At 39.2% G+C, this 26,191-nt stretch overlaps 1 protein-coding gene across 14 annotated transcripts in view; it reads right to left on the bottom strand.

Moving 5' to 3' along the window:
• The window catches only part of TRPM3 (transient receptor potential cation channel subfamily M member 3), an 806,860-nt gene that overhangs the window by 245,868 nt on the left and 534,801 nt on the right, over positions 1-26,191 (bottom strand). For all 14 annotated transcript variants that reach the window (XM_087444495.1, XM_087444496.1, XM_087444499.1 and 11 more), the window contains exons 2-4: positions 18,364-18,443; positions 16,874-17,078; positions 1,376-1,589 (exon numbers count right to left, since the gene is read on the bottom strand). In XM_087444495.1, the coding sequence (XP_087300621.1) occupies positions 1,376-1,589; positions 16,874-17,078; positions 18,364-18,443 (499 nt within the window). The remainder of the gene's footprint in view (positions 1-1,375; positions 1,590-16,873; positions 17,079-18,363; positions 18,444-26,191) is intronic.

Genomic DNA, 26,191 nt, shown 5'->3' with positions numbered 1-26,191 from the left:
CCCTCTTTTATTTTTCGTTATTTTATCTTTTACAGAAAAATTGCCTTACGGCCAATTAGTTATGCAAGGAAAATCTTTGCAGCAAAAATGCTTGTGGCAAAGATGTCTGTGGCAAAAATGCTTACAGCGAAAGTACCTAGAACCATAATCTCAGGCGTCTGATGCCTGCTAAGCTGTGAGTGAAAGTTGGCGCCTCAAGCCTGAACAGTCGGTGAAAGAAAATTGCTCTGTAGATATTTGACTACTACAAAACAAACAGTGAAGAGCTGACTGAGCAGGTCACTCTAAGATCATGTCAGTTTACAGACTGAGTCAGGATTTAACGTAACAATGATGAGCTTGGGCAGTCTGCAGAGTTCATTGCTGAAATGTTCCTACGGAGTTGCATGCTGAATGTTCACAAATTCTGGGTATTAAGGAGACTTCTGAGTGCAGGTCTTGCTCAGACATCATCCATATTACAAATAAAAGAATAAACAACATTGAGATAACCTTTTATTTAAAAATAACTAGTTGGTCTAGGGTTATGTTTAGAATGTCCCACTAACTGCAAATGTGTCCACATGTGCAGACTTTGAGGCTTAAAACAAGTTTGAATTAACGCACAGAAGCATTCCTTAATGCACTTCCAATCGACACTTCTGACTCAGGCTGGGGAAATATGTCAAAACAACTTACAGGCATCCCTTCCGTTATCTGTTGTACATTAATGATGCTCTGCCGATAAGCACTTAACTATAAGTAGGTTTGTAAGAACTGATTTGACAGCCTACATGTATCACAATGTAGAAATTCACTTGGCAGGTAGAAAAAACTATTTGGAAATCAGAGTGGGGTGTGTCTTCTATTGGTGCAGAGATAGATTTAATGAAATATTTTTAATAATAAACACATAATATTCTGGACTTCACTGTCACAATTTGTGTCCCAGATGGAAAGAACATTTTATAAAAATTAAAGCTATTAGCGTCAAACTTAAAATCACTTAAAGAACAGAGGCAGAGCTTCCAATTTAGAGCAAAAGTTATTCCTTACATTAAATTATTGTATGCTTATTTGGCAACTTGAGGTATTGAAATACCCTGTGAAATTCCATTAGTCATGTTTACAAATTCTGTATGGTCAAGTATTAAATATCCCAACCTGTTTCTTATGTGTAAGTAATTCTTCTTGGTTGAGAAGTAACAGTGCAGTTATCATTTAGGTAAAGGAGGGAGAGAGAATCAGTAAGAGGAGAAATAACCCATGAGTGTGGACACACGTGGGTAGGGAATGAGGTGGGGGAATATAAACATATTCAATATTAGGAGAAAATTATCTTAGTTACAACATTCTCATGGCTTTATGTTGTCTTTCTCTGTCCCACTTCCATTACCTGTGTTAACCCCTCCAGTGAATATCCACGCTCCGGTTGTCATGGCTGCTTTGATGAGACCTTTCCCAAAGACTTGTTTGAGTTTTGGCTGGAGTTCAAAATTTTGCAGGCCCCCGTGGACAGAGATGAGAAGCTTGGGAAGCTCCAACTGCCATTCCTTGGTCATCAGGTGTAGGAGGAGATCAGGTTTTGTATCGAAAGATACTCGCACATACTAGAAGAAGAATGGCTATCGATTAGAGAGACAGGGCGGGGCTGGCTGTGGCTGCTCATATTTAGTGATTGCAATGATATGTGTAGTTAGTTAAAGAAATCGTCTCACAAGAAATCATATTTTTTGAAATGGGCAAATCAATTGCTTTACCAAAAGAGCCTTCATCAAAGGGATTCAGCATTTTAAAAAGTTTTCTTGAAATTGTGAATTACTACAAACTTTAAAATTATTTAATTTTCTAAAATGCAGCGTAAGCACAACTTTTCCTGGAATGAATTCTTTGCTCAGAAGAAATCATGTTTATATTTTATCAACCTTAACATTTGTGCAACAGTTCAAATGTTTCTATTACATTCAATATAAGTAATCCCTTTATACCAACTGGACCTAGATATAACTGTTTCTGTGACCTTATTATTTTAAGAGGTTTTGAAAAATTATATAGTTCTACATAATGTAATGAGAATTTTAAAATAAGGTAACAGTCGATTATATTTATTTAAATCTATAATAACTACACACCAAGTGTTTATCTTTTAAAGAAAAGTGACAAAAGGCATGCCAATTATTCTTGTAGAATAGTTGAAAAAAATTAAAATGCATAGCAGATACCAAGGTATTACCAGATGCAACTGGAAATAAAGTTATAATAAGTATATAAAAATGAAATACTATAAATACATACAATGATAAACATCTATATAAATTGTATACATAGATACTCCTTTAGGTCTCAGTTTAACTATATAAAGATTTCATCTCTAGCTGGAAACAACTGAAATACTGGGCAAATATATTTGAAAGCCTTTTGAAATGCATTGCTGAGCTGGCATGAAAAGGGATTATTCAGATTCCTAAGCAAAGTGGAAGCTGGATCCTCAAGAGGTAAGGAAGTACCAAAGCAGGTTTTGGCCCTGAGAGTTCCTCCTAAACCCTGGAAGACCGTGGAGCTTCTGCTTTAATGGCTTTATGCAGTATGGGAGAGTCTAATGGGAGACCCCACATAAAGTCGGGATACTTCAAAAGGCTCTGCTCTTGGGTGTGAGGAAGAAAAAATAAATAAGTCTGATGTACAGAAGAAGAGAGCAGGGAAACTTGCCTGCCTCAACTTTGATTCTGAGTGGATGGGAAAAAAAAAAAATTCTCCTCTGATTATTTACAAACAAAAGTGAGCCCTCGCACAGGTTTTGGTCCACGCTCACACTATTAATGTGGTTTGAGAAACAGCAGAGTATTTAATGTAAAATGGTTCTAGTGGGGTAATGGCTCCAGATAACTGGCAGAAGCAAATGCAAATCCTCTGTGGAGGAATGTCTTCAATCCAGGTCTCAAAGAATTCCCAGGGGAAAGTAAACATTTCATAGGAAAAAAACAAAATCACAAATTACACAAGGAAATAAAGCAGCATGAATGAGAACCAAAAGAAACAACAGATAGCAGAATAAGACCCTCCAAGATATTAAAATGCTCAGAGAATATAAAATAGCTATATTTAATGTGTTAAAAAACATAAATGAGAAAACTGAATATATGAGTAAGGAACAAGAGACTATAAGGAATGACCACAGACATTTGTAAAAAAAATCAAAAATAGAACTTGTAGAAATTAAAATGTAACAATTTAAATGAAAAATACAATGGACAAACTACAGATCAGACAAGCTAACAATAGATCCAGAAAAATAAACCAGATGCAGCCTAGAAAGACAAAGGAATTGAAAACATAAAAGAAAAATTGAGTACCTTGGAGGAGAGAAGCAGAATTCTAGATAGAAATAAAAGAGATACCAGGGAAGAGGCAATACTTGAAGAGATATTGGCTGGGAATTTCTCAAAATTATGGAAACATACTATCTCAGATCCAGGAAGCTCAAGCAATCCCAAGCAGGATAAATAAAAAGAAACTCCACCTATAGATAGCTCATAAGGAACACCAAAGGGAGGGGAAAAAAAAAACCTTCAAAAGCAGCTAGAAAAAGAGACAGATTACCTACAAAGAAACAGTCATTAGACTGAAGGCTACTCCTCAACAGCAACAATGGATGCTAGAAGCCAGTGTCTTCAAGGTGCAGAGAGAAATTATCTATCTGTCTAGAATTCTTTATGCAGCTAAAATATCTTTCCAAAATGAGAGCAAATTACAGATATTTTCAGACTACCAAAACTGTGAATTTACCTCTAGCAGACTTCACTGAAGGAAATTTTAAAATATATATAGCAGGCAGAAGTTACATGTTCCCAAATGGATGATCTGGGATGCAAGAAAGAATGATAAACAAAGATATTAGCAAATATATGGTAAATCTAAAAAAGCATTAGTTATAAAATATAAAATAATAATGTCTGATTTAGGGTAGACAGGGCTAGAACTAAAGCACTGGATAATATAGCATATAAACTGGGTGGTAGGAATCAGAGTTAAAGCATTCTAAAGTCTATGTGTTGTGTGGGAGAGAAGAGAAAGGTTTTGATTAATTTTGGAATTTGTTAAGTATTAACATTGAAGTAGCATTACCACAAAAAGAAAAGACCTGCATGTAATCATACAAACATATGCTTTTGGATGTATAAATAAATAACGTTATGACAATTTATTGCCATATTTTTGGATCTGGGAGACCTCATTGTTGTAAAAACTTCAAAAATTATATGTCAAATCTTTTGTGTTAAAGTATATTTTAAATATATTTAACTGAATTGTGAGGCATAAACACACAAAATACGAAAGTAGCTTGACAAAATAAACTGCATCAAGAAATACCAAAGAGCTAGTTTCCTAAACACATATACCAGAAATCCAGAGAATCGTTAGAAATCTAATAAGCTCGTTCCATATTGATTTGATCTACTTAGTGAAAATCAATTCCAGAATGGAAAGAGTAAAAGTTGGCAATTTTAGCTAAGTACATTGTATCAATAGAATTTAACTGGAGCTTACAAGATGAGAAATGGTATATTTTGTGCACAAACTCTCACTCAGAGGGCAAGAACTTTCAGATGTCTATCAACAGAAAATTTCAACAACGTGCACCTTTGTGCCATGCAAGGAGCCTTGGGGCTGGAGAGAGGGTATTGCAGTAGTGAAAGCAAACACAAGAGTTTCTTAAATAAAAGCTTCTTTATTGTTATATATGTTATCTCACTGAGTGACTGCTTATAAGAAAAGTATCTAGATAATGAATGGTACAGGATGAAAGAATAAAATGTTTTCTGTGCCTGTACACTGAATCTAGGCTACTTGAGTAGTTAAAATTTGGTGGCTCTGCTGGATTGAATTTGTAGCATTTTGACTAATTCCATAAAGGGATATTTAGTGAAATAAACTAGAACTGGGATTCACCAGGCTTCCAAATTACACAAACCAAGAACGCTTAGTGTGAGAGGTGGTAAGAAATTGCTTTTTAAGTTACTGTTCTCTTATTCACCAACTTTAATGTATCACTTTTATTCCTTAAAAAAAAAAAAAAACCAATGACATAAGGACTCATATTCTTCTAAGGTGAGATATAAATTATACTTTTTAAAATATAGAAAAACATCTAAAGTATAAAGACACTTCTAAAATTATGTGCCCCTCCCAAGCCTAGATAACAGTTCCTAACATTTCTGAAGGATTGTAAAGATGTATTCCCATTATTAGAGAAGGCACATGTAAGAACGGTATAATGTTTTAGAAAATAGGAAAAGTAACTGTGATTGTGGCCTTTGGAACTTCAGGTTGCCTAAAAGCATCCCCACCTGTACATTTCATTTAGCCAGGTAATAATGTGAGATTTGGAGCTAGAGTTAGTATCTGGGAATGGATATGCATACATCAACTCACATGGTGTGAAGAGAGATTACAATCCATACTCAATCACTACAGAGATTGTGTAATAATTTTAACAAGATTAACCTCGATAAATAACATACTATGGAGTTCAATTATTCATACTAATTGCTAATAATAATCTCAATGCATTTTTAGGAATAAGCTTCCTTGGTAAATAATTTGCTTTGAGGCTTCTAAAGTTACATATACAACTTGCCAGTAAGGAATCCATTTATCGATCATGTGAGTAGTTCACTAGAAAATGACCAACAAATCTATTGAATATGTATGTTGAAATTCCTTTTGAATTAGCCTAATCTTTTTCCTAGTTAGGAAACTAAGAAAAGCTTGTTCATGATCACAGAACACTTGTTACTCAGCTATTAAGTGCTCCAGTGAGGGAATGAATGAATGACCTTAGATCACCTTGTCCCCAGCTCCCTGTCTTACAGATGAAGAAATGGAGGCACTCAGTGTCTGGCCTGTGGAAGGTCACATTCTTTGTAGACTCTCTTCACATGTTTCTCTCGGTTCTCATTTTCTTAACTCTACTGAGAAAATAACCCACAAAAACCAAAACCAAAACCCCTGGGTATTTACTGTGTTGCAGGCACATACATGCTGTGTGCTTTACATGCATCATTTCATGAATTCCTCCCAAAACCGAGGAGGTTGGTAGCATCCACATCGCACTGATGGGGACAGAAGGGATCCATCAGGTTCTCAAGTTCAGCTGCTAGTAAGTGGTGATGGCAGGATTCAACCCCAGGTCTTGATCTGAGTCCAGAGTCCTTGCTCTTGACCTCAGAAATATAAATGCCTCTCTCTCCTTTCTTCTCCTTTTCCTTCACCTACAACCAAACAGTCTCTGAGTCCTTAAGATCCATTTCTCAAAATGGGGCTCTCAACCGGGCCCTTCTCTCTGTTCCTTCAGTTGCCATTTTAAAAATAAATTCTCCTTACTAGGATGTCAGTTTAGACTGTGGCAACAGTCCCAATGGCTTCTCTAACCCCATGCTCTCAACAAGACACCAAATGGCAGACTTCCTTCTCCAATTCCTTTTTGATCATATTGTCTCTCAACTCAAATTGTCATGTCATATGTAAACTCCTATTCTGCCTGTCAGGGTCCCCCACAATTTGGCCTTACCCTACCTATTTAGAGGCATTTCCCACTTCTCTCTGTATTTGGGCTAAGGCTGTTCCCCAAGTCCTAAAAACCCAGTCCATCCCCTTTCATCTACATAAATCATTCTTATCTTTCAAAGGTTTTATTGACTTTTTCTGAGAATGCAAGCTCATGTTGATGCAATATAACTCTCAATCAAACCCAGTCTGGTATTTTTTTTCTGGTTGTTTTGTGAGTTTTATCACTCCATGTTGCAAGATCTTTGAGGGGAGGGACCATGTTTGATCTGATCTGACTATGATTTTTGATAAGCATTTCAGTACTGGCTATGATGTAGTTACAATCTTAGAAATAAAAGGGAGCTTAGAAATATTTTAGCAATCATGGGAACTAGAAATTATCTAATTCAGTTCTCCTGCTTTACGGATGAGGACACAGAGACGCAGGGAAGGTGAGTGACTGGGACCTCAGAGCTAATTATCTAGTAAGTAATCACTCATCTAATTCATTATTAAAGCTACTGTTACAGTGGAAACTCTAGGTTGAGCTGTGCTGCTCAAACTTTAAGGTGCATAACTCACCCAGGGGACTGCAAAAATGCAGGCTCTGATTCAATAGGTCTGGGGTGGGACTTGAGGCTTTGCATTTTTAACTAGCTCCCCAGGCACCACAGGAGTAGCAAGGATTACAACTTTTCCCCACACTAAAGATTCTGAGTGGTATGTCTTGTGTTCATCACTGGGCCAAAGGGAAGAAAGGACACTCAATATTTCACATGAAAATCAAAGAGAAGAATCAAAGAGGAGGAAATAGTGGAAGAATTACTCAGGCTCTGAGAAATAGGAAAGGGGAGCCATTGACAAGCTACTCAAGGTATCTCCAACCACCTACTCCCTCTTGACCGGGACTAATTCCTATACAAAGCAAAGCAACATGTGATTAACCACCGCCCACCCCTGATTATCCAGAAGCTGATAAATAACACAAATACTGGGTGTCCCTGGTCCTTTGATGTTGGGCATTATCTATGATTTACAGTGCCCTTCCCTTAGAGAATAAAAGGCAAGATAAGAAAAAAAGAGAAAGTACTTAAATGAATCAATTTATTATTTTTTGTTGTGTTGTTGTTTGGCAACTTAAGGAAATGGTTTGGGGATAAGAGGATAATTAAAACTAAGGGATAAAATGACACTTTACGATTATCTGAAGATTTCATTTTTAAAATTATATTCTTATTACCCATAAAAATCAGGTTGTTCAGTAAGCTCTCCAGGTGCTTGTAATATAAAGCTAACTCATATGCTGAATCAGCAGCTTCAAGGTCATAAATGGTTGTGCCCAGAGCAATCAGTCAATTCCTGCTAAATGGTCAATGTGATTTGAAATTACGAGCTATTTTGGTTGTCAAGAGAAGCAATTTGATGTCTACTTGTGAGCTCATTAATTGCTAAGGGATCACCTTACAAATAACAAGAAATCTTCCTAATGTGTATACTAAATTTTGTCACCCGGGCATTAATCTGGTGTGGTGACAGGTGCTCCCATTTATAGATTTCCCAATCATCTGCAGCATCACATTCTAGAATCAGATCCTGGCACTGTAAGTCATTTGGCCAATCTGAGCACCCTCCCTTGTGAACAGGGTGATCCTGACCAGCTCACAGGACACCGTGAGGATTAAATTGTGGAAAATGCCTGCTATGGCAGAAAAACTGATGCACGTAAACTGGATAAAGGTTACAAACATTTGCCTTATAGATGACTTCTGTATACAACAGGATCCAAATAACTTGCCTTTAGCTCTTTAACTAGCATGCCCTACAAAATAGCACTCTGTTTCTCAACTCTGAGTTATCTGGGGAGTGACTGGTGCGGGTGTTTATAAAAGTACCTGACTAGAGGGGAAATGCTACTGCTGCTCTGGGCTACCTAACCCATCCTTCATTGACATGCACTTAGTTCCCAATTTATAATTTCTAGAGATAAACTGAGCTCAGATAAGTTACCCATCCCTAGAATTCTCTCCCCTTTGCCCTTTCCATCATTAGTACCCCTGGCTGACAGATAGCCTGTGCGATGAGCTAATGACATTCAGAATAGCATCTCAAGAATGCTCTGCTTAGAACAGAGGTTCACTATAGTTGAAATTGTATTATTTGATCTAATCTTCAGTACTTTGAAGGCCAATGCATACAGCATGATTTTCACAAGAATACGTATTTTCAGTTCTAAACCACAAACTTACAAATGAAATTTTGCAAGTGAGACTATAATAGAAAACTAGAGATTGTCTTTTGTTCGAATGGCAGAGGGTTTCAGTAACTGAAACTCTTGAGTTTTGGCTCTGCCTGGTGCTGAAGGTCTTTTTATTCAGCAGGTGACTTCACTGCAGTTTTTTCTAAAGGCACTCTTACTGATTTATCATTTGAAATGTCACTATTCACTTATTAAAGCAAAATTCAACTTTATTGTGGCCTCACTCTGCACTAAATTGGGAGATCCCAGAGGTGTCACAAACCAGACAATATCCTTTTCCCTTTATGCACCCAGGATGGGCAAAGACTGGAGAGCAGGGAAGCAGCCATTACTACTTAGAACAGGCTGGGCTATTCAATTAAAAAAATAATAACAATCTTCCTTTGGCATTCTGAACTTGAGCTTTCATGGTGCAATTTGGCTCTGACAATGAGTCATGCCTTCAGCACTAAATTTTTGCCCAGCTTTTTAAACAAAATGTAAAAGAATTGCAGAACAATAAATCTGGCTACATTCTTGGAAATGGTAAATGACAAATCCTCCTCCTAACACTGCAAAGCCATCTTTAATTCTTGGAAATAATCAGTTGCTATTAGCAATTAGTGCTTGTTCTGAGTAAGGGAACTACTATTGCTAAATCTATTTTAACAGTCTTTTTTAATGAGCCTATAGTGGGACATTTGCCCCATTTTCCTTTCTGTTGAGAAATGTGACAAGCATCATTTCATTTTCTAATTATTTACAGCCACATTTGAAATGAGTTCTTTTAATTAAAGCCGTGGCCAAGGAGAAGATGTATCAGAGTGCTAAGACAATTTTGCTGATATCAGCTTTCCAAGTCCATAGAGCCTTCGGTTTTGCAGCGAGAGTTTAATGCTCATGGTGGTGCAACGCATGTAAAAGTTCCCTAGAAAGAAAATATCTGGAATGCAAATGTGAGATGTCATTGTTATTGGATTACTAGTTTGATGACCCACAAAACTTTGGAAGTAAAATGCCATGGTAATTTATTCCATATTGTTTTTGTGATTCCTCAGTGTTAGATACCAGGTGCTTCCAGGTGATGGGTGCTGAAAAGCCAAAGCTAAAGATTTAGAAATAATATAAAGCTTCAGTGAGCATATGCACAGGGCACAGGGGCACTCTATGAATTTTCTGCCAGGATTATTTAGCATCAAATTTTCTAGAGATAAGGAGATGGGAATTTTCTAGAAGCAAGATGGGTTTCTTGGAGGAGACTTGGTTCGTCCTTTCCTATAGGTCTATGACTGGGATCAGAAGTTTAAGTGATAAATTCTAGTTTTATTCTCAGTTTCAGAAAGGCCTTCCAAAGGTACTACCAATTCAACTGCCTAAAGATTACAAGGTGGAAATTGGAAATCAATGGAGCAATTGCAAAACTCCTCAAATGCCTCACCATGCTTACGGAAAGCTGCTTAGTTAGCTATAGTCTAGTGATGAGCTATTTTGTTTTGTGAAATGGGATTCATTTAGTTTCATATTTGGTGTGTGTCAGTCAATGATGATTCCCATATCAAATTTGCATAATGCAAAGAAAGACAATTTTTTAAAAATCAAATTCAATCCAAAAGCAATTTAAGAGTATAAGGCTGTATATGCCATGTTGCTGACAGCCTCCCCACCCCCCTGAGAGTCTCCCCCTCAATCCTCTCTACTCTCTCTCACCCCCCGACCTCCCACTGGCAATGCTCAGAGAATAAGGCTTTCATTCTGGAGAACTGAATAGTTAGAGCTTTAAGTGTGAAAATGAGGCACAGGAATAATTATCTAAATTATATGAAAACTGTAATAAGGGGCTCAACCTGATCTAATAAGCAGAGTGAATAGCAAGGGAAAACCTGAAGAGAATCATGTGGGTGACTTGAGAGGTTTAAATACAAGTCCTGAATTAGGTTATACTTACCTGGCCCACAAGTCAGCTCAGCATTAATTGGAAGAGATGAGTAGTAAGCAATTTAGATTCTGTTTAATCAAGTCCAGCACTGCTTCCTTTTCTAAATAACTTACAGCCTTAGCCCCAGATAAAGAAGAGTCTTTGAGAAAGGACCCAATGTCTGCTGTCGGGCCATCTTGCTATTTTTCTCTAAGTCAACTTTAACAAATTACCTGGAACCCATTGTAGTAAGACAACGCCTAAACCAGAGCTTTAGAATCTTCGTATCTTCTTTGGACCTCGTGCTGTGACTTTTATGAGGTATGTGAATGAATTGCCAGGTCCTCCAATAGCCCAAGAATGGAATTTTGGGGGCATGCAATTTGGTAGAACATGGCTTGATGTAGAGAAGAGAAGGAAGTGAAAATCCTTCACTACTTTCAGCTTTGAATGACTCCCTCCTATGTCACAATTTCTGTCTCTATAAAGTGCAAGAGATGCTGGTTTCATTGCTATTTCACTGGGGATTGTCAAGCCTGGAAATTGAGGACAGAACACCACAAAATACCAGGAAGGGCTCAGAAAATGATTCTATTAACCTAGGATGTAATTTTACAAAGAACTCTTCCTGCTCACAGCTTTTGAGTTTAATTAACCTCATCAAATAATAGTGACTTTATAACTCTACTACAAAGTTTTCAAAAACCCTTATAAAAGAACTAGAAACATAATAGTAATTAGCTTCCTTTCAAAACATCTACTATAGTCTGTACCAGGCAGACATAATGGAGAAGAAACAGAACCAGCGGGGAGTCCTAAGGAGCTTGGGTTCTAGAACTACGTTTGTCTTTAAATAATTGGGTGACTTTCAGAAAATAATTTGACTTCTCTGGGCTCAAGATTCCTCATCTATAAAACAGGTAGAGAGATTGAGATTATTTAGTATTTTTCAAGCCTGCTGAACAGTAGAATAACCTGATTAACTTTTAAAACACTTCAGATGCCCAGGTTCCATCCCAGACCGATGAAGGAGACTCTGGGAGCGATCCTTGGACGTGGACATTTGTTGTAGCCCCACAGGTTATCCAGAGCCTCCAAGTAGAGAGCCACTGTATCCATCCCTCAAGTGTTTTTTGGTGACCAAAGTTCTGTGACATCAAGCTGTACTGCCCGTGTGGTAACACAGATACATAATGTTCTTGAGCTGATATGGCTCTAACATGGCCCATCAAGTTTTTATCATGATTGTCTTTTCTCCAACTGTATCTTCTACCAAATTCCAGCAGATTCTGCCTCACATTGTGTCCAGACCACACTGGCATTTTGAAGACCCAAGTGCTTCATCTTGGGAAAAGTTAATGTTATATCTTATTTAAGAACAAATTAATGAAGGTCAAAGTTAATCTGCCCTCTAGAGTTCTTTGACCACCTTGTTAAAAATCATTCCAACTTTCAAGCGTTCTTGTCAGGAGCAGGGGACCAAAGATATACTGAGTTAGTTGACCTGTTTCACTTCAGTCTTGGCGAATATTTAACTGGTGCCTTCCCCCTCTAAAGACGGGTACTCTTTAACAGACAGGAGTTGCTGATTTTTCCCTTGGTCCAAACTGCATGCCGGGTTGTTGGAGAGGACAAGAGGTAAAGAAGGCACAGCTTGGCACAAAAAAAACCATCTTGCCTAATAAAGCAAGACATCTGACCTATAAACAACTCCACTCCTTTGTCTAGACAGGAGAATCAGAATAATTCGAGAGCAAGTATTCAAAGTGGACAAGATGCTCATTGTATCTGGATGAAGAGTGGGGACTCCCACTTGTTAAATGTTTGGTGTAATAAAAAGGAAAACTGGTCCTCCCTTGGCTGATTAGATTCACAAAAAACAATTTCCCCTCATCGTGACTGCTCTGAGACCATCTAGGGCAGGCGAGACCTAACCTCAGTGCGGGCTACCTGGGCCTGTGTCCAGTGCATTCACACTGCTCAGAAGGGCAGCGCTTAGGGTTTAAAGCACTGAACTTGCTGTCTTGAAATTCTTAACAATTTTATCCTTGAATTTGTGTTTTGTAAGTGAAGTCTGATGGGACAATGGAGCATGTGCAGAGGGTTTGGAGCCTCGGCTCACATGTGGTCTGTGATCCCATGTTCTACCTCCCGCGGCCTCCCCGGGACAAGATCTCAGCCACCGGCTCCTGCCTTGGGTGCCACGGCCAGCCTAATCTTCCCTCCCCAGCCTTGCCTGGGGCAGCGACAGCGTTGCCGTCTATCATCACCCCCATCCCTGGCTGGGACCTGGGTGCAAGCAAGGGGACGTCAGTGTTGCGTGTGTACCCTGTAGTATTTCAGGGCACGGCAAGGAAGTCACTGTTCTACCTTGGGCTGTTAGCGCCACTGTGTGTTTCATGGGTGACTTGGTGGGAAGTCTGACCCACACCAGATACCGAGCATGTCCCAGTCCCTTGAGGGCTGCCTGTCCACTGCGGGCTGGGGCTGTCAGCTGTGGGAAGGGGGACTGATCTCTCTGCCCCTGCCGAGGGACTAGGTTTTCATTTTACATGAGGCTCCACAAACCATGTAGTTGACTTTGCCTAACCTGATTGCCAGTAGACAGCTCTGGGTTCAAGAGAGCTATATGGGGCCCGGGGAGGGCTGTCAAAGTTCAATGTCCATATGTGTTCGCTCCTCTGGAACAGAGTGAAAGATCTATCTGCCTCTTCAAGTTTTTCCTCTACTGTTAAATACCATAATGTATATGTATCATATATTAGCTGTGTGATGTGGGGCATATTACTTAACTTATCTGGGCCTTAGTATGTAATTCTATCATATAGGAATACTACTACTACTGTCATAAACATGAAACAAGAGAACTGAAAATACTTGGCACCATGCTGGGCACACAGATGTTCAATAAGCTTTAGTTGCAATATTATTACGATTGTCCTTATTATTTGCTACAGACCCTGAAAGCAGTTGCAAAAGTATTTTGATTATTACTTTGAAGGATACGCGTTCTAACAAGCTCATTTGGAGTTTCAGTCTCCAGGGTTCTCAGGGTCTCTCAAATTCACTAGTAGGAGGGGAAAAATCTCAGGTAGAGGAAAATTGTATAATGAGAAGGAATCATGGCTTTGTCCATCATAAAAGGCGTAAGTGCCACACCCACAGCAGCTGTGGAATTGCTGAGGTCTACAGTGAATAAAGCAGAGACGATGCCAGGTAACAGCATCTCATTTTCTGTTTTGCTAGAGCAAGTGGAGGCAGGAGACTGACTCAATGTGGAAGTCAAAGCGTATAATGTGGTGATTGACAAGCCACATCTCTGCAGTCCGTGACGAGCTGGTGTCCACAGTAGGAGACTCCTGCTAGTGACTGTCACTAAGGCCAGCTTATGCAGCCTGGTACTCCTGTGGAAACATTTTAACCTCTTCGGATTCCCAGGAAGTAAAGGATGCTGCTTCACTGCGCCATCACTCTGATTTTCATAAATATATTGAGCACCAGCTGTATACCAGGTGATTTTATATTCTCTCTAATCCTCATAAACATCCCATAAGGCAATCATGCCCATTTTATAGATAAGAAATCTTGAGGCTCAGCTACGTTAACTGGTTTAACCAAGACTTTCTAGCTAGTCACTGAGAGAGTGAGGGTTTAGATACAGTTCTATCTGACTTTAAGATCATGCATCTTATTTTAATTGATTGCAAAGCCTCTCTTGTAACTATGGTACATGACCTTTTAGTAGAAGTAATAACATAAGAAACACTTATTTCGCTTTAACACCAGGCACTGTTCTAAGTGCTTACTATATATTGACTCATGTAATCCTTGTTCCAGCCCTGTAAAGTGGAATTACTGTCCCCATCTGCAGATGAGAAAACTGAAGTACTGGGAAATTAAATAAACTGAACAAAGTCACACAGCCAGTAAGTGACAGGCCAGACTATAAACCCAGCAATGTGGCTTCAGATTCTGTGCTCAACCACTAGGTGAAGGAATGAGAACTTCTGGAATTATTTTAAAGGGTTAACTGAAAAAGTATAATTTGACTTTCTAAAATAATATACCAAGACATGCTTCCAAATGTGTGTCCTTCAAAGTATTAATCAAAATATTTTAAAACATTTTTCAGAGCCTGAAGCAAATAAAAACAATGATAGTAGTAAAAATAGTAGTTTAATTTTACATCTATCATGTTTCTGGCACTGTACCAAATAATTTACTACGTCATCTCATTTAAAATTTATGATGATAGTATTATTATTCCTAGATAACAGAATAAATTACTGAGGCCCAGAGAATTTAATTAATTTTTCCCATGTCACACAGCAAATATATATGATGGTTCTGGGATAAACTTAGACCGTCTGCATCCAGAATCCATACTCTTTACTATAAAACTAGTACTCCATTCTTTTTGAATTTTTAGCAGCAGAAAACTTTATCTTCTGAGAATAGACCTGATTTTTTAAAACTAGCAGAAGTCATTTGTGACTAAGCCTTAAGTTTTTTGAATTTCAGGTACTCAAGATTAATTTTTGGTCAAAAACATCATTTGATGAAAATATAGATCGCTTTTCTCTTGTGATCTATAAATTGTCTGAAATCAGTCCCGGAACACGTTCTGGGCACTGACAGCACGATGGTAATTAGCATCTCCCCAGGTTTGGAGGGATGCTCTTACTCATGAGCAAATTCACGCCCCATATTTAACAGACACTGCATGCTGACGACGGAAATGACCAGAAGCTTCCCATATGCCTCTGGGCTTGTGGCACGATGCTTGCGGGCACCGTTCAAGCACCCTACGGAGTCACTGGGTGAACCACTCTATAAGGATTACTGCCCATAAGCCACTTGCTCATCTGTAGCACTTTTCTTATAGAGAGAATTTGCATGACTTTTAACACCTGGTTCTAGAGGATCCACACTGTATATGGTTCAATCCCATACTGTGAAGAGGGACTGTGCTGAGTTGGGGACCCTTCATGATCTTGTGTTGGTGAATACATTCCTTAGGTGGATGAGGAAGTTACCAAATCTCCATTTCCCTTGGCTCTCTAAAGGATAAGACCAACTAACCCTTTCTTTATTTTCCCAGGCCTTGCTGGGATTACACACAGCATCCTCTTCTTTCCAATATATTGCTCAAAGTGGGTTTTAATTTAATATATAGCTCAGAATTAATTTTCTTAGGGAAGAACTGTGAGAATAGCTCAGTCAGCCATTCTTGGTAAAGAAAATACTGCAGTGGGGTGGGGGTGGGTGGAGAGGAGGAAAAGGGAAGGGAGAGGAAAGAGACTAGAGAGGTGGCTTTATTGCACATTTTTAGACTATGACTGGTGTAAAGTGACTTCCGTGCATTTTGCAGTATGCTTCTCTAAGCAAAATTTCCTCTCTAAACTCAGAAAACTCCATGCATGCCTGAGACAGCCACCTCTGACTACTCTACCCTCAACTCTCTCTCCCTTTAACAGTTAGAAGCAAGCTTGTTGGAATATTCTAGAATTTCCTGAGACACATGGTATACTTTTCTTCTGGCAAAATCTGTCAGCCAAAGAGGGAGAGATCCGTGATGAAAGCTAAAATTTAGAAGCAACAACTCTTAGAAGTAAAATTTGTATATTTCTTAATGCCTCCTTTCCAAAAAAAAATGCTTTTCATATGGAGCTCTTCTATTGAGAACATTATTGAACACAGCTGCTTGGAGAAAGAGCACTCAATCTGAATGCCAAGATCTCTGTTGTAACAGGGAAGGAAATAGTCTGAGATGACCATTTCTACCACGAATTGAGAGAAATGCTATTTACCGATAGAACAAAAAAGAGACCTAAAGTTTAGATATGTTTTTACCAAAGGAGTTAAAAAAATATGTCTTAATAAATGAGACCCAAGAAGTAACATAATAAACAGTGGATAACTATAGAAAGCTACTTGTTATTATTAATAATAACAATAGTCACTGTGTCTGATCTCATACTAATTATTTAAAAGTCCTGGAGGGAAAGTATTTTTTGCCCCATTTTATAAAGGAAGAGCAGAGATGCAGAGAGGTAAAGTAATTAGAGTAGGTCACCCTGTCAGGAACTGGCAGAGTTGGGATTAGGCCCAAAGAGTCAATCTCCAGCTCTTCACCACTCCCTTGCAGGACTTGAGATAGAATTTGGGAAGTGACGGAATGGTTTTCTGATTACCATGGCTTTGTTGGAATGGCCACCTCCTTGGAACTCAATGGTCCCAAAAGCATCCGTTGGGCTGAGTTGAGTGTGCTTGCTGATGGACCACTTCTCGGACTGGATGTCATTTCGGGAGAGGCGACTTTCATTTTTCTCATTCTGAAGAACGGAGATACTGGGAGTAAGGCCAACATGCTGGCCTATTAGACGCCCGCAGCAACACCTATAATATAAGAGGTCAAAGTGAACTCTTTGTATTACCTGCTATTGGAATACACACTTGAAATAACCTGCTGGAGAAATCTACAAAGCGTATAGCAAGCCAGTCAGTCAATTATCAGGTGGAATCCCATAATGTGGCTGTATCAGGCAAATGGTCAACTCAGGACTTAGTGGACATACATATCTTTTCTGGCCCCTCCTCATTTTCCTGTAGCTGTAACATGCCTCCTGTCTTTCTCCACCCAGCCCTTTCACAACTGCCATTATTTTTCAGCATTAGAACCTGTGAACAAAAGCCCTGTATATTTGTTCACTTCTCACTCCTCCCATGTATCAAATCTTGCATGAAGGACACTGAACAGCTTTGAGGGAAGAACTTTAACATGCACAGTTAAATAAGGAATCTCACTCATATGTGAGTCACCGCCTAACTTGTCTTTTCCCAATTGACATTCACTGTCAAATATCCAATTCTGAGAATAAAAACCTGCAGCTTAAGTGTTCTTGAAGAAACAATGAAAAAGTTATTCACAAGATATTTGAAAACAAAATTCACTCCTTACATCCTGAAAATGTCCTTCATCCTTTACTATTACCACTATTATGACTATTAGTAATGATATTGATACATAGTTATCATTTATTAAATACTAGGAATGTGACATTCATTCTATGGATAAAATACTGTAGTTTTGAAAGTCAGGTAATTTGCTCAAGGTTACGTAGCTAGTCTATATGACTCTGTAGTCTATATTTTAAACTGCTTTATTATGTTGCCTTTTCATAAAGGCATTTCCAGATATTCATGTGTTACTTTATCTCAAATGCTTCCCACCTTGTATACTGTTGATCATCAGGAAGATAAGTAGGATTCTAAACACGTGTTTGGATAGGAATCTGAAGGTCTGCAGTCCAATTAGTAACCTGCTGGAGTCTTTTATTTAAAAATCTCTTTTTCACTATAGCAGAGCATGTTGGTACAAACTAAGCATTTTGATGAAATGCTTAAAAGGGAAAACCAGTAACAATACTAAAAATATATATAACCCATTCCTTCCCTGATGGTATATCTGTTATTCTGTACAGGCTCTTAGAGAATGAACTGTGGGCATGACATATTACGTGGTGTGTTTATATAAGATTGCTTCAAAAATGTCCAGCAACAATGAAAAAAAGTCTTTAATTTGACATTGGTTCCCTTGCAATGGATAGCGATTACTACTGTAGTTTTGTTCCCATAATTGCTACTTCATGTTCTTGCTATGTTATAGAGACAGCAAGATTACCTATGGGGGTCTTTGGTGCTGGGTATGATGTGAACACATTCTCTTTTATAAAATGCTCTTTCTATCCAGGATTTCTGAGCCTGAAAAAAAAAAAGAGGAAAGGTAAACATAACCTTTAAGTATTTTTTGACTTGGAAGCAAGATTTCATAATCACATAATAGACTATTGTCTCATTAACTGAATTGAAATTGTGGATACTTCACACATAAACACTGCATATAACAAAATCAGTTACTCCCAGAACTTGCTTATTAGGTTATTTAACATTGTAATATTGAGAGTTAAAGGAAATGACCATAATAAAAAAATGTTAGTGATGGAACCATATACAAATTCATAATGATTTTAGAAGGAAATGCTATGTACAGAGAAAATGAAAAACGTAGAGCAGAATGTTTGCAATGGTATAGGTAACAAGTATTCAGTGGTGGGAAGAAATCTATCTAAATAAGTATAAAGTTTTCATGGCTGACACTTCCATTAGATTTTACTTGTAGAAGGAAAGAAAAATGGTGAGGGAATTACATATCTCAAAAGCCCTAACCCATCATCATGCTTTTTCTAAAATCTCAATTAGCATTGCTTAAATACAGAGGAAAAAAGGGAAATGGAAACATAAGGAAGATAAATGTCTTCATCACAGTCCAAAATTTCAGAGGTAATGCCTTTGGAAGGAAGTCAGAGAGCATAATTTTTGCATCCCATATGCCTTTGAACACAGCAAATACAGCTTCTTAGAATGGGCATTGTTGGGACTGTCCACTCAGAAGTCTGGCCACTGAGACTGGATTCCCAGAAGCACAAAGGAAGTTCTCGCAAACTGTACCATCTTTGCTCCAAAGCATAGTGTCCATCCTGCATCCCTTTACCCCTCTCTTTACCAGCATTTGAAATAGTAGAGAAGTCTCCCATAAAATCCGGTCAGCTACTCGGAAGGTCCCTTCTCTAAGCGTTAAGATAGAAGTTGCTACGGGCCGGCCCCGTGGCTTAGCGGTTAAGTGCGTGCGCTCCGATGCAGGCGGCCCGGGTTCGGATCCCGGGCGCGCACAGACGCACTGCTTCTCCGGCCATGCTGAGGCCGCGTCCCACATACAGCAACTAGAAGAATGTGCAACTATGACATACAACTATCGCCTGGGGCTTTAGGGGAAAAATAAATAAATAAAAAAAATAAAATAAAAAAAAAAATAAGATAGAAGTTGCTAGAGCAACCTATCATGTTATTTCCATATGGTATCATCTTCTCTCTAACCCAGCATCAGGACTAAATTCGTACTCTTAAAATATACAAGACCAAAGCGCAACCAAGCTGTTTACTTGGCCTGTCTCAATGACTGGTGTTAACTGTGACAAGCCCCCATTTGTTGGCCGTAATTGATATTGACTCTGCCAAGGACCCAAATGTCTGTATAAACTGTGCTAAATTCTGGTTTACCCTCAACCCCCTCATCTTGCATCTCTCTCCTCTCTCACAATGGAGTCCATGCAAACGTGTGGCACTGAAGGTGGTAGTTGTCTCATACACGTGACAAAGCACATTTTAAAAGTAGCAACACGGGGGATGCTTGAGGGGTACTAAGGAACTGCATCCTGTTTCTGTCACGGTCATAATCGGGTCTCGTAATTTCTGAGCGTTTATGCGTTGTCCATGTGAAAAGGGGCACCCACCCTGCCTCAGAGACCCTGGGGTCCAGGTGGCCCTCAGCACCCTCACACCACAAAAGTAACATTTGCAGTTCTGTTTGTCAGCTGGGCATGAAAAAAGCCCTGGTGTGTATTCTCAAAGATCTTTTTCTCAGATATGCAGGAAAAGCTAGTGGCTATATCTTTGTAACAGAAATGAGCTTAGCAGCGTAGATAACCAGTCTTTATCTTTGTAAAAAGCCTGTAAGTTAAACCACTCAGAGCCCGTGATTTTTCCTAGACACCGAATACTTTCGTTGATAACATCTCTTGGCAGAAAGACCGTAAAAATATTCCTCACTGGACATATGAAACCAACTTGCCCTACACCTCAGGGAGCAGAAAAGGGAGAGCGCACTTTCATTTTTTCTTTGGGGCCCACTTTGGCTGGCATTCAAGAGATTCTTTTGGGGGAGCATCTGGGAATTTCAAGGAGTGCTAATCAGTACTCCCCGAGAGAAAGCAGGAATGACAGTATCATGGGTAGAGCATGAGGTTTGCAGTTAGAAAAAGTGGCGTGAGCGGGACTCTGCAGCGTGGACAACGTCATACAATTTCTTTGATCCTCGGTTTTCTCATCTATAAAATGGGCACATCAATAATGCGTGACACACAGTTATTTGGGTACTGTGTTTTCACTTCAAGAAGAGGGACCAGTCCTGGGTTGGTTCTGGTTCTAAAAGTTCAGATGAAGGTTCAGGTTCTCAGGTCCTATGAAATTGCTGTAGCAGATCTGGTCTAGATTATCTCACTTTGCATTGGGAATGATACACTCCAAGGCGGCCTGGCTGGCCACTAACAAGGTATATAGAAAGGTTATTTACCTTCCCTGAGCCTTTTTTCTAACATGAGGATAATCATTGCTACTTCAGAGAGTTGTATGAATCAAAGCAGATGATTCCGGGAAAGGACTTGGCACTTAGTAGGAGCTCGATAGGTAATAACAATGCATAAGCTTTATTAAGGGGTCACCATGTGCCTGGAATTGCGCCATATGTGTTATCTCCATGGAGCTTCATAAGCATCCCGTGAGGGAAGAACTACTATTATATCCATTTTACCATTGAAGAAACTGAGTCAGAGAGATGCAGCAAATAAGTTTTAAAGACAGAGCCTGACCTTGAGCAATCTGACTCCAGAGTCCACACTCTTACCCATTCTGCTAAACTGCCTCTCCAAATTAGATACTATTGATATAAATACCCTTGCTCTGAGCAGTGCCATCGGGGCGTGTCTGGGGCACCATGGTATTTGGACAGAGCTCGACTTCTAGAGGCATGTCTCAGAGCCAGTTCATTCTTGCATCTTCCCCTTCTCATTTCCTCTTCCAGTCCCCTCCAGTGGAGTAAAGAACACTCTGCTGTCTGTTCTTCCTCTCTCCTTGGGGTAAAGGATTGGGGTGGGACATCAGGAAGACATCAGAATAAGGGAGAGAAGTTAAAGAAGGGCGGCTCATTAGAATGGCTACAATAAAGAAATGTACTCACAACAGGACTCCCAACTTGAGAATCTGGGGTCCATGACAAATAGATTAGACTTTTCAAGGGCACCGTCGTTATTTCTCTCACTCATGGAACAATTTCAACTTGGAAGGCCCTGGATGTTTTACTCAGATGGTGTGTAGTAAGAATGACTCCATATGGATTGCCAACTGGTTTGTTAGTCTTTAAGTATGAAGTAATTTGACTTGTGTGCAGTTTAGCAACTTAATTACCTTCTTAAAGGTGAAACGCTACCTCATTGTTAGCAAAGGGAATGAGGATCAGTTTCTATTTCTTATTATTAGCAGATTAACCATTTCCCTTGCAAAGGCATAGAAAATTAAGGCGAGGGGGGGAGAAATGTAATGTGAAAAAAATATTTCCATCCTTCATAATTGAATTGGATTTTCTCTCTCTTTTTTTTTTTTTTGTGAGGAAGATCAGCCCTGAGCTAACATCCGATGCCGATCTTCCTTTTTTTGCTGAGGAAGATTGGCCCTGGGCTAACATCCGTGCCCATCTTCCTCTACTTTATATGGGACGCCACCACAGCATGGCTTGACAAGCGGTGCCTCGGTGCGCACCCAGGATCCGAACCTGCCAACCCCAGGCCGCCGCAGCAGAGCGCGCGCACTTAACAGCTGCGCCACTGGGCCAGCCCTTGGATTCTCTTTGTTTTTGAGAAGAAAAGTATAATACAAAAGAATGCATGTATAACACATGAATTAGGAATTCTACAAAATAGCATGCATAAATTACTATGCTCTATTGTGGGCTCTGTTTTATTGTGATTTATTCAGGTCTTCAGTGTGGACAGATATTAGATTTTTAAAATTATTTTCTTGGAGAGGGCGTATTTGGTGTATAATCGTTGTTTAACTTGTTTCCTAAACTAATTCCCTTTTCTTTTGTTCAAAGGCTTTGAGCTACTCTCTGTGAAGCTTTACGCTGGGCTTCAACGTGAACTCAGTCAGCTCAGAATGGCTACCCTTGTTGTTAGAAAGCGTGAAATGGTTTTGCCGTGCCATGCTTCGAGCTGACCCTTTAATTCTCTTCTAATGCAAAACTTCAAGGGATAGTATGTCCTAAAATCTCTTCTTTTAAAATATGCTTCGGAAGTCTCATGTCCTCTTAGAAAAGATGGCTTCTATCGGCTTAGAAAATCACTTTTGTACATTCTTTCCTAAAGGTAGAATGGCCTCATCACCATGACTGAGTTTGTGAACGGCTATTTTCTTCCTTGTCTTTCTGCATTATCAGTCATGTGTGATGTGTAAGAGGGAAGTGGTTTTCAAAGGCTAATAATTAAAGGACATCTTATTCAAAACAAAAATGAGGACAGTCACGATTTGAACATAGTATAATGATTACCCTCAAAGAATAAAGTACTAATTGTGAAAGTCAAATGTACAGTCAATAAAGCATCAAAATGATAGAAACAAACAAACAAAGCTGTAAAGATTGCTTTCAGAAGAAAAAAAATTAAATCATTTCATTTAAGCAGGTTTCAACTCTTTTTTCACAAAGGCTCTACTACAAACGTTAGTCTCCCAAACTACTTTGACTTTCTTCTCCCCACTCCCCACTATCTACAGAATCAGGAACTTCTCCAGGCAGGAATGGTTTACAAGTACATACAGATCAAGTATGTATTAAATCTGTCTCCAAAAAGTTTAAGAAAGTTCTACTGCAATCCACCCTTCTGCGGGGCAACTTAACAGAAGGACAACAACCCAGACCAGTAATCGCAAGATTAGAAAAAAAGAGCCCACTAACTTTATAGGAACAAATTACGAGCAAAATTTCACTATGTTCTTCATTTTGAGACTCCCATGTTTCAAATGTATACTCCGTCCCAATCAGAACAAAACACCGAAGACCCAAAGGTCCCGAAAGCCTGCGTTCATTTTTGCCTTTTGCTTTCTCTCAACATCTCCCTGGGCATTCCTTTAGTCTTTCTCTAGGTCCCCGGATCCCATATTGGGAAGCTGAACAAGAGGAAAGGGAGCTGAAATCATTTTACCTGAGCACTGACTCTGGGTGGTGGCAAAGGCAGTCCCACGAGCAGCTCCTGTCGCTTTCATTTTGCTGCGTCTGGGGCTGGTCATCCCGTTAATAATGCTCTTATGACCGCCCACTGGAAAAAAAGTCACTTGCCCGGCTCTTCCCCCAAGAGACGTTTCAAGTAAGCAATGAACTTGGGCAGATTAGCCCCTTGGAATGTGCCGCTTTGGGATTAGCTTCACTAAGAATCCCATGGACATTCCCTCGCAGCCCTCAAACACTGCTTGATTTGAACATCTAATCTGACGCCAGAAGAAAAACAAGTCCCCGGAGAGATCGGATTTAACTGGCACAAGTCCTGACAGGCTCTCCCCCCTTCGCTTTTTCCATTTTCTGAGAGAAGCCTTGTGCAAGTGTGATAAGGTGCTCTGAGTACTGAAAAGTTCAACTTTGGAAAGCAAATCCTTCTAAAGAAACAGTGTATTAATGTTCCGAGTGGTTGGCACACACAAGCGGCATTGTTCATTCCTCCCCCAAGAATGGAATGATAGCATTTCTTTAAAGAGGAACTGCTAAAAGCTCTGAATGTTTCAAAAGAATAGTTTGGTCCCTGAACATGAGCCCAAGTAGAATAAAGTTGGAGTTTGCCGCTGACCTTCCACAACTTCTAAAATGTCAGTAAATAAAATTTGTCTGATCACAGGTCTCATCCTACAGCCCCTCCCCCACGATTGCAAGTGTGTGATTAGAAACCAACACTCCCCTGTTTCCCTGTTGAAAAAGATGAGCTGGGACCATTACAGCACATGGCTACAGACTGAAAGCAGTGACATTCTGATGCATTTATCTGGGGTGGCCCAAGTGAGAGGTTCTGGCTCACACCAAAAGGGTTTTTTTCAAATATCATCCAAGAGTGAGTTTTTCAGATAATGGTAGTTCTGAACTAGATAAGTGAACACATTGAGGGAGAAAAGAGCTCCAATTTCAACAAAGCAAAAATACTTTTCAAAAACTGAATATATGAGCACTTCATCTCTAAAGGACTTATCTCTTTCCCAGATAGAAGTTAGGGCTGAGAGGTGATAGTCACCATCAACTCTGTGGGCTGTGAATCTGTGAACCACTTTGATCTTCATTTTTCCATGATCTTCTCTCAAAGTGCTTAGTATGTGTTATGTGGACACTCACTGAGAGTCATAGTGTGAACTGAATGACTTATTTCAAACTTGCATGAGATCCTTAGCCTTCTCCTTGCCTCTCTGCTGTTTCCAGGATTGATCTTCTTCAAACTCCCACATCCTCTGGTCTCTCACTTACCAAGGTTTCCCCAGTGACAAGGGACTATAAACTATTCAGTGACTTTCAACTGAGGAAACATTACAATAAGCAAGATGCAAATGGAACATCAGACTGAACATTAGCATTAAACACATGATGGAGAAGCCCCTTTGCCTGTCTTCAGGAGTTGGCTACAGAATAATATGAATTGATGGCATTAATAATGTGCATACCCTTCTATGCAGCTGTGACACTCCTATGTGTTTATTCTTAGGGCATCACCAGAGACGTGAGCACACAAAGATGTTCACTGCAGCATTATTTATAATACAGAAAAATTGGAAACAAAGTAAAAGTATATCAATGGGAGGCTAATTAAACTATGGTTCATGCCATTTAATGACTATAATCAGGTTTCAGAAGCCTATTTAATCACATAGGGAAATACACACCTTCACATTGTTCTGTGATAAAAGCAGGACATAAAAGAGTAAGTGAAGAATAAACACAAATTTTAAATAGATAAAGAGATGATAGAGAGTATACTAAAGTGGCAACTGTGGCTCATTTTTATTTCCTTCCTTTTGCTTTTCCAATTTTCCAAAGTTTTCTCTTGTAACCATATATTTGTAGTCATGAAACTATTCTATGTGGTCGGAAGATTTCCAGATACTTCTTTTTTCAACTGTTACGCTCTACCTTTGATAATAGGAAATCATTTGGGGAACAGTAGTAGGAAGAATTCAGTTAAAAGAGAGGTCACAGTGGGAAATATTTGGAAAGAAAAGTTCTATAATGTACAGGGTAAGTTTTCTAAGGTTTAAGGAGGGGGTAGGGAAGGGAAGGGAACAGAGAAGAGGAGGAGGAGGAGGAGGGTCGGCAGGCAGGTACGCATCTGAGAGAGCTAGTAGGCTGTATGTAGACTGTGAGACTAAATAAGTTATAGATAATCCTTCCAATGTAAGAAATATTTTAAAAATTCAGCTTTCTCGATTTCCTTCTTCACTAGATACTACTTCAACTCTTCATCTGACTGACTTTAAATCTTGAGTTCAGTGACACCCACACTGAGTCTTTTAAATGTTGCCCACGTATTTTTTTTTACCCTATTCTCTCTAGTCTTATCTTTTTTTGTCTTTTTGCTTATTTTTCCTTTCTAGAGAGAAATATTTGATAGAGATAAGAATATGAGGCACCTTCATGAACTTTACACCAAAGATGAAAATATTGTCACGAGGACCATAAGCATTTTGTTTCAATGAAAAGGAAGCCCCAGGTAAAGTCAGCACAGCAACTCTTTCATATGAGGTCACAGACAGTCTTTAGGACCCTTTGATTTGAGAAGGTAATTAGATCCAAAGAGACTTGTAGCTCTGGGCCA

Source organism: Ceratotherium simum, chromosome 20 (assembly GCF_057802395.1).
Source record: "Ceratotherium simum simum isolate JZ-2026a chromosome 20, ASM5780239v1, whole genome shotgun sequence".
NCBI classification, from domain to species: Eukaryota; Metazoa; Chordata; class Mammalia; order Perissodactyla; family Rhinocerotidae; genus Ceratotherium; species Ceratotherium simum.
This window is presented reverse-complemented; position numbering and strand designations above follow the sequence as displayed.